The sequence below is a fragment of the Sus scrofa genome, chromosome 11, assembly GCF_054392235.1.
Source record: "Sus scrofa isolate SSC_HxYL_T2T_F1_AM1 chromosome 11, Sscrofa_HxYL_maternal_Yorkshire_Landrace_v2.0, whole genome shotgun sequence".
Classification (NCBI taxonomy): Eukaryota; Metazoa; Chordata; class Mammalia; order Artiodactyla; family Suidae; genus Sus; species Sus scrofa.
Window position 1 is genome coordinate 84,713,816 of NC_139393.1, and position 13,187 is coordinate 84,727,002.

At 59.8% G+C, this 13,187-nt stretch overlaps 1 protein-coding gene across 38 annotated transcripts in view; it reads left to right on the forward strand.

Moving 5' to 3' along the window:
- ARHGEF7 (Rho guanine nucleotide exchange factor 7) overlaps nucleotides 1-13,187 on the forward strand; it is a 104,113-nt gene that overhangs the window by 48,584 nt on the left and 42,342 nt on the right. For 16 of the 38 annotated variants that reach the window (XR_014819967.1, XR_014819968.1, XR_014819969.1 and 13 more), the window contains 2 exons: nucleotides 2,980-3,110; nucleotides 9,227-9,428. The exons of 5 other annotated variants lie outside the window; for them this stretch is intronic. Coding sequence is in view for 19 of the 33 variants with exons in the window: in XM_021065922.2 (XP_020921581.1) it covers nucleotides 2,980-3,110; nucleotides 9,227-9,428 (333 nt within the window). In the remaining 14 variants the exon portion in view is untranslated. Of the gene's footprint in view, nucleotides 1-1,817; nucleotides 1,957-2,761; nucleotides 2,833-2,950; nucleotides 3,111-9,226; nucleotides 9,429-13,187 lie in introns of those variants that run through there. 17 more of the 38 variants (XR_014819972.1, XR_014819974.1, XR_014819973.1 and 14 more) reach the window with 3 other exon arrangements.

Genomic DNA, 13,187 nt, shown 5'->3' on the forward strand with positions numbered 1-13,187 from the left:
AGAGGTTTCTCCCGGAAATGCTGCAGAGAGGAAGCCCCGTGCTCTTGGCCGTGCCCCTGGGCTGTCCTGGAGCCAGGAGCACCTTGCTCTGGGTTCTTACTCTTACTGAGTCTCTGCTGATTAAAGCTCCTTTCCAGCAAGCAGGTCTGGAGGCTGTTTTTGCGGGGTGGCCAGTGGATTGGCCTCTGACGGACACACCTCCCTGGGCCAGGTTTCTGAGAGCCGAGGGCACGCGGGGCAGGTGGTCACGCCCCCTCGATGGACGGGGGCGCACGGAGGTGGGCGCCCAGGCCGCGATGGGGACCCAGGAGCTGTGTGCGCTCCTCGGAGGGGCCTCGCCTGCCCCCGAGCCCGAGAAGCTCGGTCTCGGGGGCTCTGTGGGTCCAAAAGAAGGAACTCGTGGCCCCTCTGTGTACAGACTGTTACCGCGGGTTTCAGGGGAGCTTAGACCATGAGGGTCTCTTAATCACAGAACTTAAGTTCGTCTTGTCCACGTCTCTTCTCATCTTCCTGCCTGCCCTCGAGTGGGGTGCACACACCTCCCTGTGTGGGGTTGGGGCTGCGGGGACCGTCCCCGGAGCTGGGAGGCCCATCTGGGCGCTGCCTTGCTGCCGCCCGCCGTCCTGGGCCCGGCTTTGCGTCGGGCTCCGTTCCCGTCGTTTGCCTTGGGCTTGAGGTTGGGGCTCAGGATCCTGAGGATTTCGAGGGCCCAGCCTTGGGGGACACACTCAGTTAGGGCCCAACCAGGCAGGTCTAGGGAGGTGTGGGGTCTAAACCCGGGGTGGGCAGAGGAGGGGGGCTGCGGGGGCGCCTCTAGGACAGACACTGGCACTCACAGTCGTCCTGCCACCTGACCAAGTCCTGGGCATTCTGTAAAGGTGGTTGGTTGGGCGGGGGTGCCGCCTTCTCCAGCCTGCGTGGTAAAGTGACAGCTTTAACGGGGACAGACCAGTGGTAAAGAAGAAGGCCGTTAGGTGCCAGCAAGTGTGACGCAGAGATAGAGGCGTTTACACTCGGTGACCGGATTTCATACGAGAAAAGCCACGTGGGGCACAGGGTGCAGCCGGGGCACGTCCTCACCACCCGGCCATCTGCGGAGTTGGACGCGGGCTGTGGCGCTGCTGTGCTCGCACTTGTGGGTTCGTCCGCACGGGGTGCCTGGACCCCACCCGAGATGCTGGGGGCAGCAGGTCTCCTCTGAGCCTGGATGCCAGTTAGAGAAGGGGTCGGGTGAGAGGAGGGAGCGACAGGGCGGCCTTGCGCAGGGCTCTGGTTCTCGGAACGCTCCGTGATGAGGTGGAAACGTTGCAGGTGACAGGTGACATGTGCAGGTGAGGCTGGGAGCTGTACCTCCCGGGCCCAGGCCATGTCGCTCTCACCCCCCCCCCCCCCCGCCGATGCAGAAGGATTTCTTCCGCGTTCTCGATTCCACCGGGCGCGCTGGGCATGGGGCGTGATGTGCTGGACTCGTCAAAGACCTGTTGCAAAGTCCTGAAGTGAACTTGGTCCTTTTCTCTTTGGCTTTTAAATAAAATGTTTAAGCCGTGTCAGGTAGAGAAGTTTTTGCTTTTGTATGTTTTAGCTCCTGCTCGATTTCAGCTCTAAGTGGCTGACTCGAGTGTATGACGGGGTGCCTGTTGCTCCTGGGGCCTGAGGGCCTTCTCGAGTCCCTCCACTCCTGACACTTAAGGGAAGCCACCTGTGTTCCCCGGGCCAGCGGACACATCCTCAGCTTTTACTAGGACGGGGGAGACTGGTAGGAGGGAAGGCGGGCCTGGGGAGACTTGCCTTGTGCTCATCCATCCTGGACTCGGCAGGCAGCGCTGGGGCAGCGTCCGCAGGTGTCCTTTGGGAGCTGGTCTCTGCCTGTCATTGCCCGGCCTTGGGCACACTGTGGTAGAAGGCACCGCGGCTGTCGCTGCAGCACCACGCAGGGCCTGAGAATCGCAGGGCCTTGTGGAGCTGCCCTGGCGGGGATTCAAGACTGAGAAGTAGAGCTGGTTTGGGGGCAGCGTGGAGCAGGGAGGGAAGCCGAGGGCAGCGGCTGCTCTGCGCGGGAGGAGCCTGCTCAGCTCTGGGCCAGGCGGGGACTGCAGACCCCGCGGCCCGCGGCCCGGGTGGTTGACAACAGCTGGGAGTCCCAGGTTCCCTGGCGGCCCTCAGACTTTGAGGTGTGGGTAGCAAGGCAGAGTTTTATAAGGCACCGCCTGAGCTAGTCCAAACACATCTGCCAGAGAAAGGGGGCCCGGAGACCCCCAGTTTGAGGGGCTTTTTGTAGGAGCCCTCGTGTAGCTTTAGGAAATTGCTCAGCACATGCGCATCTCAGAACAGTGATGTCCCGAGGAAGCTCTCCTGGCCTCATTTTAAAAAAATCACACCACTTCTGCCAAGCAGGTTGCTGACCCGTCCATGCCGGCCGCCCGTCCCCGTTAGGGTTGCGTGTTCTCCTGAGGAGGCTCCAGAGGCAGACCTGAGCCTTGGGTGCCGTTGCCCCGGTCCTTGCAGCAGCTCAGTGCGGGAGGCAAGCGTGGCCGTCCTTGTGCTGAGCTGAGGCGGCGTCCTCAGAAGGGCTCTGGTGGCACAGTGCCCGGCTCCCTGACTGGTTTAGGCAAGACTCCTTTCCTTCTTTGCAAAGTCCCGCTTGCTGCTTATCGTGGGCAGTGCGGTCCCAGAGGGTCGGGGGCCAGGGACGTGGTGGGACATGCCTTGGGTGGCGACCTCCTGAGTAAGTGTGTAGGAGAGGCTTCGTTTTTTTTCCCAGGTGAAGGAGGAGTATTAAAAACAGCCACAAACGCTTTAAAGACTCATAGCATCTTGGCTCGCGAAGAGCAGGTAACTAGTTCCGTGCAGTTAATTTCTGGAAGGCGCCTGGGGCTGTGCAGGCGGGTCCGCGGCGGGGACCTGCCCCTGGTCTCCTGCGCGGGGCCGCCGGGCGGCGTGGGCGTCTCAGCCGCTCTCTTGACTGTGCCCCCCTTGCAGACATCGGCCTGGGGAGCGACTCCGTGTGTGCCCGGCCCTCGTCTCACCGCATCAAGTCTTTTGACTCCCTGGGATCCCAGCCTTCGCACGCTCGGACTTCAAAACTGTTCCAGGGCCAGTACCGCAGTTTGGTAAGTGGGCGGGTGGGTGCCTGAGACTGGAGTGTGTTGGGGAAGCGGGCGCGTGTCCGGAGGGATGCACCCGCCTCTCTGGCGGGTCCCCGGGGCGGGAGGGTGTCTGCCTTGGCTCCTTTCCTCAGGTCGGACGGTCGCCCGTCCTCCCCTTAGCCCCGCATCCCGCTTCATGACGGCGTGGATTTTGGAGCTTGTGTTTTAAGATGCGTGAGTCTTTATCTGGAGAGGTGCTTGAAAAGGCCGCTGGCACAGTGGCTTCTTACCTGCTCTGCACGCGTGCGCAGAGGGCGGGATCAGAACCCCATGTGCAGCACGTGGCTGATGCAGAACCTGCAGGCGGCTTGGGCTGCCCTCTGCCCTGAGCCGGGTGCCGCGGGCGGGCCCGCTGGGCTGAGCTGGGGCCCTTGAGGTGAACGGCACCCGAGCGTCTTCCTGCAGACGAAGTTCCTGGGCCGCCCGGAAATGAAGACGCGTCTGTGTGTCCGTCGGCGGGGGGCTGCGGAGGACGAGAGCGGGCTGCGCGCCCCCGCGGGGCGGGCGGCTCCTGGGGTCCGGAGCCGCTGGCGGCCTGGCCCGTAGCCTGACCGGCCGGTGCTGCCGAGGCTCCGTGCAGCGTCTTAGTGAGTTATGTTACGTGAGAGAAGCGGGGAGCTTGTAACGTCAGCCTGACGAGGGCCGTCCCTTTTCGAGTCCTGAGGGACCACGTTTCTGCTTTACCACAGAGGGAGTATCGAGCAGACACAGCTCGGACCCGGCGAGGCTGTGGCTGTGGTGCAGGCCGGCAGCTGCAGCTCTGAGTCGACCCCTAGCCTGGGAACTTGCATGTGCTGCAGGTGCAGCCCTAAAGAAAACAGCAAAAAATAAATTAAAAAATGAAAAAATAAATAAATTCCTCTTGCTCATCCAGCACCAATCTTATACTTACTATGATCTGTCTCCGCTCGCGGAAGCTTCACCCATCCCTCTACTTTGTGCTTGAAATTCTCCATAATTCAAAAATTCAGCTAAAAGGCGGCTTGTAGATGGTTGGACATGGGTTTTGTCATTAAATGAAGATCCCATTAAAGTCGATGTGGGCTTGGCAGTTGGGTGAGGCACTGCGGCCCGGAGCAAGGCTCTGCCCCTTAGGGGAGCCATGTCTGCGTGGCGGCTGCTGTGGGTCCCTGCTCGTGGGGACCTGGCGCCAGTGGCTGTGACCCCTCCTTGCTCTGTCCCAGGACGGACGTGCCGCCTCGTGACGGAGGCAGGGTTGAACCCGTGGTGCTCCGATTGCACCCGAGTGGGAGTTTGAACTTCTCTCTTGGGCTTGCCTGTTTCTTCCTGGTCCTTCCCTTCTTGGGGTGGTTTCTTTTTTTTTTCTGGTCCTGCCCGTGGCCTATGGAAGTTCCCAGAGGAGGGATCAAACCTGTGCCACAGCAGTGACCCAAACCGCTGTAGTGACAGTGCCAGGTCCTTAACCCCTTGTGCCGCTCGGGAGCTCCCGGGGTGGTTTCTTGGCACCCCCGTTCCGATGCCTGTGCTCGGTTGAGCTGGCGCGGTGGCCCTGAGCTCAGGGACGTGCCTCTCCCCAGCTTTCAGAGCCAAGTCAGCCTGGGAGCCCATGCTGTCCGCTGGGTCCTGCTTTCTCTCGTGTCCCTTCTTAGTCTCCACTGCGGTCAGCGGAGGCCTCTGGACTTCCTTGCCCTGGTCTGCCTTCAGCCCTGTCTGCGACTCCCACAGAGACTTGGCCCCTGACGTGGGAGTTCTCGCTCCTGTCGCCCTCCGTTTAGAGGAGACCTGACTCGGCCCTGGAAGAGTTTCTTCTCCTTGTGGCCTCTGCCTCTTGGGCCCGGGCGGCCGCAGGCCGCTGAGTAACCCAGAGGCATCCCGGAGGCAGGCAGGACGGCGTATCAGAGTGTGTCATACACGCTCCGGTTGAGTGTTTGCGGTTTCTCTGTAAGAGGAGCATGGAAGATACTGTGCTGCTTTAACTGCCCTGTTTCATCCGTTCTAAGACGTTGAGATTAAAAATTAGCGTGAAGGTAGCACGTGTCTTACTGTTGGAGGTGTGTCATAAATGACACTGTCGGTGGGATGTAGAGTCGGGGGCGCTGTCTGGCCTCTGGCCCCTTGTGTTTGACGAAATGCCGTGTAAGGAAACGGAAGCTTAGAGAAGTCAGGATGTTTACCAAGGTCCCGGGACGGGGCAGCAGTAACGGTTAGAGCAGGGATTGGGGCTCTCACTCCCCGCCAAGGGTTTCTCGTCCTGTGCCCGAGATTGGAGGTGCTGTTAGGGGACGGAGGAGAGGGTGGGGTTTGTGTGAAGATAACACTTGAGGATACCCTGGTTTTGGATTATTCGGATGCTTCAGGACAGTGGCTAAAATAAATGTGTGCTACAGTCACGGGGCCTGGGCACCGATGGGCCATGCCCGTCGGCCTGTTAGGGTCGCGGTGCCAGAGGACGGCGTACGGGCGCCCTGTCTGGGGGTCACTTCCTGGCCACTTTCCTGCCATCATGTACGTTACCGATGTGCTTCGAGGGCGGGGGATGGCTTGATTAATTTTTGGCCTCCACGCATTCCTGTGAAAGCTGCCCTGAGATCAGGAGACGGGACTCCACGGCCGTTGCCTTTGTGGCGTCTGCCGCCTGCATCTCTAACGGCGAGATGCACCCGGTGCCTTGGGCATTTGGCGTGAGCGGGATTCCACAGCACGGGCTTAGCACCTCGTGTTTCAGGAGGGCGTGGACGGCCCAGACGGATGACTGGCTGGAGTTTCAGGCGAGCTTTCAAAGAAGGGGAGGGAAGAATCCACAGTCAGTGATCGGCTGGTGACTGAATCAACCTCCAGCTTCGCGTGATGCAGCAGCAGCGCAGGGAGCGCCCCGTGGGGCTGAGCATGCGTCTGTGTCCTTGCCCTGCCTCTGCTACCTCTGTATGGCCTTCGGTGTGGTCGTGCCCACAGACAGGGTTTGTGGAGTCAAAGACTAAGGGGTCTGGACCGGCTGTCCCTGCCTTCCCCCCTCTCCTCGGATGCTCCCCACCCTGCCCTTCCTGTAGCGGGGTGTCTGCCCTCTGCCTTCCCTCCTCCACCACGTCCTGACCAGGGCACCGACGTGGGGGGCAGGCCGGCCGGCAGTGGGCTCCCGGGCAGGGCGACCCCAGGGGCTGCTCTGCGCCCTTGTTTGTTCCGTGTTGAGTTTTGATGCTGGATCTGTCACCGGATCGGCCCAGAAAGGAGGATGTATCGGAGACCAGGGTGGATGGTGGAGGGGGACGTGGCTTGCAGAAGAGAACCGACCCAGCCTGTGAGTGCGTCACGCTTCTCCCGACACGGGCCCGAGCTGTGGTCCAGCCACCCCGAGCCCGAGGGGGCAGAAGCCAGCCAGAGGGCTCGTGCCGCCTGTGGAGGAGAGTTCTGTATTGACTGTCCTGATTATTAAATGTTTAAGGTGTTGCGTAAATATTTAGTGCGTTAATTTGAATCATTCAGTAAGCCTTAGGATTTGTAATAGTGTGCAAAGACATGCATGAGTAGGTAAACATGCATGAAATAGTTTAGTAATTATATCAGCTCTTCTTTTTGATGTCCTGCCTGAGCAGTGTTTGTGCTTTATCATTTTATCTTTTTGTTTTTACCTAGTTTAAAGAAAATTTAAACTGGGTAATTCTCCAAGACTTGCTATTAGGAAAAAAAGATAAGAGACGACCATTTTTCTGTCGATTCTTTAGGTATTTGCATATGTGTCTTCAAATAAAATGCCTTCTGTAAAGCTTGTGTGTGTGTTTTTTGAAGTGTCATCACTGGCTTGCCCACCGAGGAAGTGGGGGACCAGGCTCTTCCTCTGCCCCCAGCTTTCACTTACCTGCGTGAGTGCTTCTGGGCCCCTCGCTTGTGGCTGAGCCCTGTCGTGGCCGTGTCAGGCGGCTGTTGGTACAGCACCCTCACAACCCGGAGTCTAGCGGGGCCACGGCAGGTCTGGGACTGTTCTTCCTTCCCAGCGACGTCTGTGGCCCGTTGCGTCTTCTCTGTCCCTTTTGTAGGTGGCAGTCCTGGCCTTTTGCCTTTTAGGAAAGAGTCTTCTTGGACATTCAGCGGGGCCGGAGATTTTGATTTCCTCTCCCTGGGGCATTGCCTTGGACCCTCTGGTCCACAGGAGGGTCCCTTGGTTGCCAGCCAGGCTGTGCCAGCTGCCGCCTTGGAGACGCCTTTCGTCACTGCCCTGCAGACTCCCTCTTCCCTGGGTCAGTCTCCTGCGCTGCTTTTGCTGTTGTCCTCGTGTTTTTCTTGGTTCCTCTCCCTGCTGTGAAGGGGACTCTCGTACACTAACTTCTCGTGCAGGGGCGGATCAGGGTTTGCGGGTCTGGCATGCCTGCAGCTGTCTTTTATTTTCTGAAGTTACGACGGGGCTTGGTCCAGATTTCTTCAGGCTTGTCCTGTTTGGGGCTCACTCAGCTTCTTGACTCTGTGTATTTGTGTCTTTTGTCACTTTGGGGACATAAGTGACATGGTTCAGCCGTATTTCTTAGACGCCTCTTTAGTGCTGCCCTCCTTCTCCTCTGAGACGTTGGCAGTTCCTATCTCAGGTCTTTGTCATTTTCCACAAGCCCCTGGGGCGCTTGTGCTTTTTCGCTCTGTCAGTTTGAGGAAATTTTGTAAGGTCTGTTTCATTTCTGAAATTGTCTGTTTTGTGCAGCTGTTTTGAGAGTGCTTCATCCCAGTGTTGCGATTTGCATCTTTACTCAGTCAGTCTCTGATCTCCTTGTTCTCGGAACGAGGGTCGTGTTGAGTCTGCTCTGGGCGCCTGGGCAGATGCTGGACCCTGCTTCTTCAGTCTTGCATCGTAGCAGGCAGAGCCCCCAGTGACTTGGTTTTGTGCAGCCTAGGTTGGAAGGCTGTGCTTCTAGTGACAGCTTAGTTTCCTTGCAGAGGTGCCTGGTCAGACTCATTGACCTGCTGTCCCCAGGGTTCCTGCTGGACCCCTGACACTGCTTCTGGGCAGGGGTCATGGAGATGCTGGGCCTGGCTCCTCCTGAGGGCAGCAGAGGGCAGGGGACGTCGATGTGGTGGATGGGGCTGCCTGCTGCCGCCTGGGGTGAGTGGACGCCAGACTCCATGCCTCATCTTTGCCAAGGTTGCTGGTGCTGACGGAGCACCAGTGCCTGGTGGGGCGCAGGACCCCCTCTCCGGTCCCCTGGGACACCTGGGTGCCGGCTGAGTGGCTCGTGTGCTGTCCCTGGGTATATGACTCTGCCCGCTGCCCTTTTCCCGTCCCCTTTGACCAGGAGGCTTTTCTTGGGGATTTTTTTTTGTTGACACCTGTTGGCAGTTCCAAGTGGCAGACCTCCAGCACCAGTCTTGGGTGGACGGAGAGGCAGAAATTCTAGCCCATCTCCCTTTCTCTTCCCACTTGTCAGAGATCTGCAGTTAGGGTAGGTCTCTGAGAAAGATGGTAGATGAAAATGAGGCACCGTTTCTTTCCATCAACTTGGCGAAAATAAAGATGGTTGGTTGGCAGTGTCCAGCCTTAGCGTCTGGAGCAGTGGGAACCCTTAGCGCTGGCGGGAACATCGCCTCGTGCGGGTCGGTAGGTGCTTTTCAGAGGGGAACTTGGAAATGGGTGTTAAGATCTAAAATGTGGCATCCATGTCCTCTGGCTGAATTTAACGCATCAGCTTATTTACAGGTATCTTCAAAGAGCGATGTGCAGACAGTCCTAACGCAGCCTTGTTTGGCGGTAGAAAAATGGTGGGCACAGCCTTCAGTCTCGTAGCGGAGAATTGGTTTAGTGCCTGTGGCAGTGCTGTCCCGTGAAGTGTGGCGCAGCTGGTTAAGACTGAAGTCGCCAGGTCTGCTGGAAAAATGACCCCGTGCAGGAAGTTGTTGCCGATGGTGGGGAGGTGTGTGTAGCGCGATATTCTGTATGAGCGTATGTGACAGCGTGTCTGTGTTTGTGCGGACACAGCACTGGCAGGAACGAGACCGCTCTAGCTGAGGGGCGGGCCGCCTCCGGGCCTGGGGCCGGGCCGGGGGTGGTGGCGCCCAGCGGGCGGAGCCTTCGCGGCGTGGGGTCCGGGGGCGGCGGCGTGGCCACCTTCCTCACGCGGCGTCCCCCCTTCTCGCCCTCGTAGGACATGAGCGATAACAGCAGCAGTCAGCTGGTGGTGCGAGCCAAGTTCAACTTCCAGCAGACCAACGAGGACGAGCTCTCCTTCGCCCGAGGGGACGTCATCCACGTCACGCGAGTGGAGGAGGGCGGCTGGTGGGAGGGCACGCTCGACGGCAGGACCGGCTGGTTCCCCAGCAACTACGTGCGCGAGGTCAAGCCCAGCGGTAGGCGGCCGGCAGGGGGCGCTCTCGGGCTGGAGGTCGAGCCCAGCGGTAGGCGGCCGGCAGGGGGCGCTCTCGGGCTGGGCGGGCCCTTCCTCTCCGGATCTTTCTGTCCGGAGGTGGCGCGGGGGAGAGGGCCCCGCGGCCACAGGCGAGCCTCTTCCTCGGTCCACGTGAGCCGTTTCTGGCGGAGCCTCCCTCTGCTGCCTTCCGTCCTCGAGGAGCATTTCATCTCAGTGGCGCCCCTTCCGTAGGAGGCGGGCACGGGCCCCTTTCACGGCGGGTGTCCGGCCTTGGAGGTGGCCCTCTCATGCCAGTGTCTTTCATTTTTTACGTGGGGCTGTTGCCAGGCATGTGCTGTTGAGTAGTTCCCGTGGTTTCCTTTGCCCCGATGCTCGTATTTTATTTTATTTTGGCCTTGTTGTCTTGTCTAGGGCCGTAGCACATGGAGGTTCCCAGGCTAGGGGTCCAGTCGGAGCTGTAGCCGCCGGCCTCCACCAGAGCCACAGCAACGCGGGATCTGAGGCTGAGTCTGCGACCTACACCACAGCTCACGGCAGCGCTGGCTCCTCAACCCACTGAACGAGGCCAGGGATCGAACCTGCGTCCTCATGGATACTAGTCGGGTTCGTTAACCACTGAGCCACGACGGGAACGCCCCAGCACTAGTATTCTGAATTGCATCGCTTTCCTCTGTTTTTTTGCAACGATGTGACATTGTCTTACTGACGTAAGCATGGATTTCAGAGGCTTATCTCATTCTCAGAGAGGCAGTGGTCCTTGGCACGGCTTTCATTTCTGCTCAGGTGGGATCTGTACCTGTGGACGTGAACGTTCCCCCTAAAACCCCGGCTCTGGATGTGAAAGTTGTGTCACACCCGCCACACGGCCTCTGTGGAGTGTGCGCGCCATCCTGCGTGGCGTCGCTTGGGGCAGTGACCGGCTTCCCAACACGCGTGTCAGCGGTCCCCACTCCATGCAGTGACGCGAATGTATGGACAGGAGGCTGGGGCGGAGACGGCGGCTTTCACAGTGCGGTTGTGGCGTCCCCCCCCCTTCTCCCGCCCTCCTTCTCTCCCTCCCTCCTCTCCCTCCCTCCCTCTCTCCCTCCCTCCTCTCTCCCTCTCTGTCCCTCCCTCCCTCTCCCTCCCTCCCTCTCCCCCTCCCTCCCTCGCTCCCTCTCCCTCCCTCTCTCCCCCTCTCCCTCTCTCTCCCCCTCCCTCCCTCTCTCTCTCTCCCTCTCTCTCTCCCTCTCTCTCCCCCTCCCTCCCTCTCCCTCCCTCTCTCCCTCTCTCTCTCTTTCTCTCTCTCCTTCTCCCGCCCTCCTTCTCCCCCTCTCTGTCCCTCCCTCCCTCTCCCTTTCTCTCTCTCTCTCTCCCTCTCCCTCCCTCTCTCCCTCTCTCTCTCTTTCTCTCCCTCTCTCCCTCCCTCCCTCCCTCTCCTCCCCCCTCGAATTTGTCTTCACGTGGGGCTTGGCTAAGGCTGCCCAAGGCCAGCGTCCTGCAGGGGAGGCGGGTGGCCGAGGGCGGGAGGGCGGGGGTGTGGAAGGGGCCGCCTGCGACCTGCCTCCTGTCGTCTCTTGAGGGGCAGGTGCTCTTGGGGTGCCGTCTCTCCACTTCCACTTCCACCTGGAGAGGGTGGCGAGGAGGGGGCGGGGCCCCGGGCGAGGCCGCAGGTGCTTCAGGCCTGGGACGAGGGTGTTGGTGGACTTGCTGTGAGACGCTTCCAGAAAGGAAGAAGGGGTGTAGGAGCACCTCAGCGTCGGCAGCTGCTGCGGCTGAGTAAGAGCGTGGGGGTGGGGGTGTTGTGTCTGCTCGTATATGTACATCCATGACTGTCTCTAGGACGGTTATGGGTAAAACAGGGGCGGGAGGGACGGGGGTAACATGTGCAGACAAAGGCTCAGGAGTGGGAACAATTTCAAAGTGTCGCTTGACGGGAAGCCGTTTAACTGACTATGGAAACCTGATAGGAAGGTGCACTGGGGACCGGGGACCGGGGACCGTGGGCCTGAGCCCTGCAGAGAGCAGGCGGGAGGTGACCAGTGCTGGGCGTCACAGGCTGGGGACAGCGGGAACCGGACAGGGGAGTGGGGGTGGCGGTGGGCTCTGTGCCCAGGGCGGAGCAGCACGGAAGGCACCAGGCCACAGGGTCGGTGTGGGCTCCACGGGGTCAGTGCGGCACAGCATGGTGGCAGGGCGGCCAGGGGACACACAGCAGGGCTGGGACGCTCTTTGACAGAACCGGACAACAATGAGTGACAAGAGCTCTTGCTGTTCCCAAAAGAGGTGGGAGAAAACCTGTGACCGTTGAATCGGGAAGTTGCCGGTTCGGGGTTGCTTTTGCCTCCCGAGCTGCCGAGGCACCGCCCTGTGTGTGCGTGTGCGTGTGTGTGCATGTGTGCGTGTGTGCATGTGTGCGTGTGTGCATGTGTGCGTGTGCGCACGTGCATGTGTGTGTGTGCACGCTGGGGTGGGGAGGGGCGGGCTCTGATGTGTGGACTTGGTGCGCTGCTTTCGTCCAGGCCACAGAGCTCGTCATTTCTGGAAAGGGACGTGGTCCGCCCGCTGCCTTTGTTTCTCCCGAATGTCCCGTCGGGCTGCCCCGCTGTGGCTCTCAGTCCCCGTTCCGCTGCTGCCCTGGGCCGCCCTCCCTGGAGTCCACCCCGCAGTCCTCCCGGTCCCTGCGCTGCCACCGGACACCTGAGCCTGTCCACCGAGAGCTTCACTTTGTGACTGTGGTTGGCCGTCCTAGAGGCGGTTGCCCTCTTCCAAGGGCCCTGCTGCTGGTGTCTGTGTTCTCATTACAGGCCCAGTGTCTCTCTAGGCACCTGGAGCCCCTGGGACCACATCTCGGGGGCTGAGGCTGTCCTTTCCCCACCGTGGGTCCGGCCCCTCCTGTGTTTTCTCTTTACACCGTCTTGGTGGTTCAGCTCCTCATGCCTTAGGTTTTATGACTTGTTCTTGGGGCGATGGTCGTTTGGTGGGTACCTCTGCCCTGGGGTTGAGAAGTATTCCTACGGAGAGGGGTGACATTGGCTTCCTCAGGGCTCCCAGAGAGCTTTCTCGCCCACGGCAGATGGGGGGCGGGGGGGTGGCCTTCAGGCTAGGGCTTGGCTACTCACGGGCCACGTCCCCATCCTTGAGTGGCCAGCATACCTCCCCATCCTTGAGTGGCCAGCTTCTCTGGGCTGGTGGACAGAGGTCAGTAGACTTCTTTTTGCAGCCCTGTAGGTCACCAGGAGCCCTGGGCTGCCTTGTGCTGCACTGGTGGCGGCTCCCAGTGCCCCCAGCACTAAGTGCATCTCCTTTACTTTGTGTGCTGGGGGGTGGGAGGGGGGTGGGGGTGGGTCCTTTAGATCTCTGAGGTTAAACGCTTTTTAATGTTTACTGCAAGACAAGGGGACATCCCTTATCCGCAGGCTCAAAAGATGCTCTGTTCCATCCTCACCGTGTCCCCACCTCATCGCAGGGAGTGGCATCTATTTTTAGCTGTTGGATGGGCCAGAGAGTGTCTTGCTTTTCTTAGGATGCTAGGAAGGCTGAGTATTTTCTAATGCCTTGCCTGTTCATTTCCTTTGTTGGGAATGGTCATGGCTTCACCTGTGTGATGCTGTGTCAATACTGCAAAGCTTTTTTTGGTAGAAGCGCTAGAGGCGCAGAGCCCAGGAGTCCTGTGGTTCTGGTTGCCCTACACCACTGCTGGTGACTGTTCCTGGAGCCTGGACCTGAGGCAGACACACCCACCCCCCAGGACCAAAGA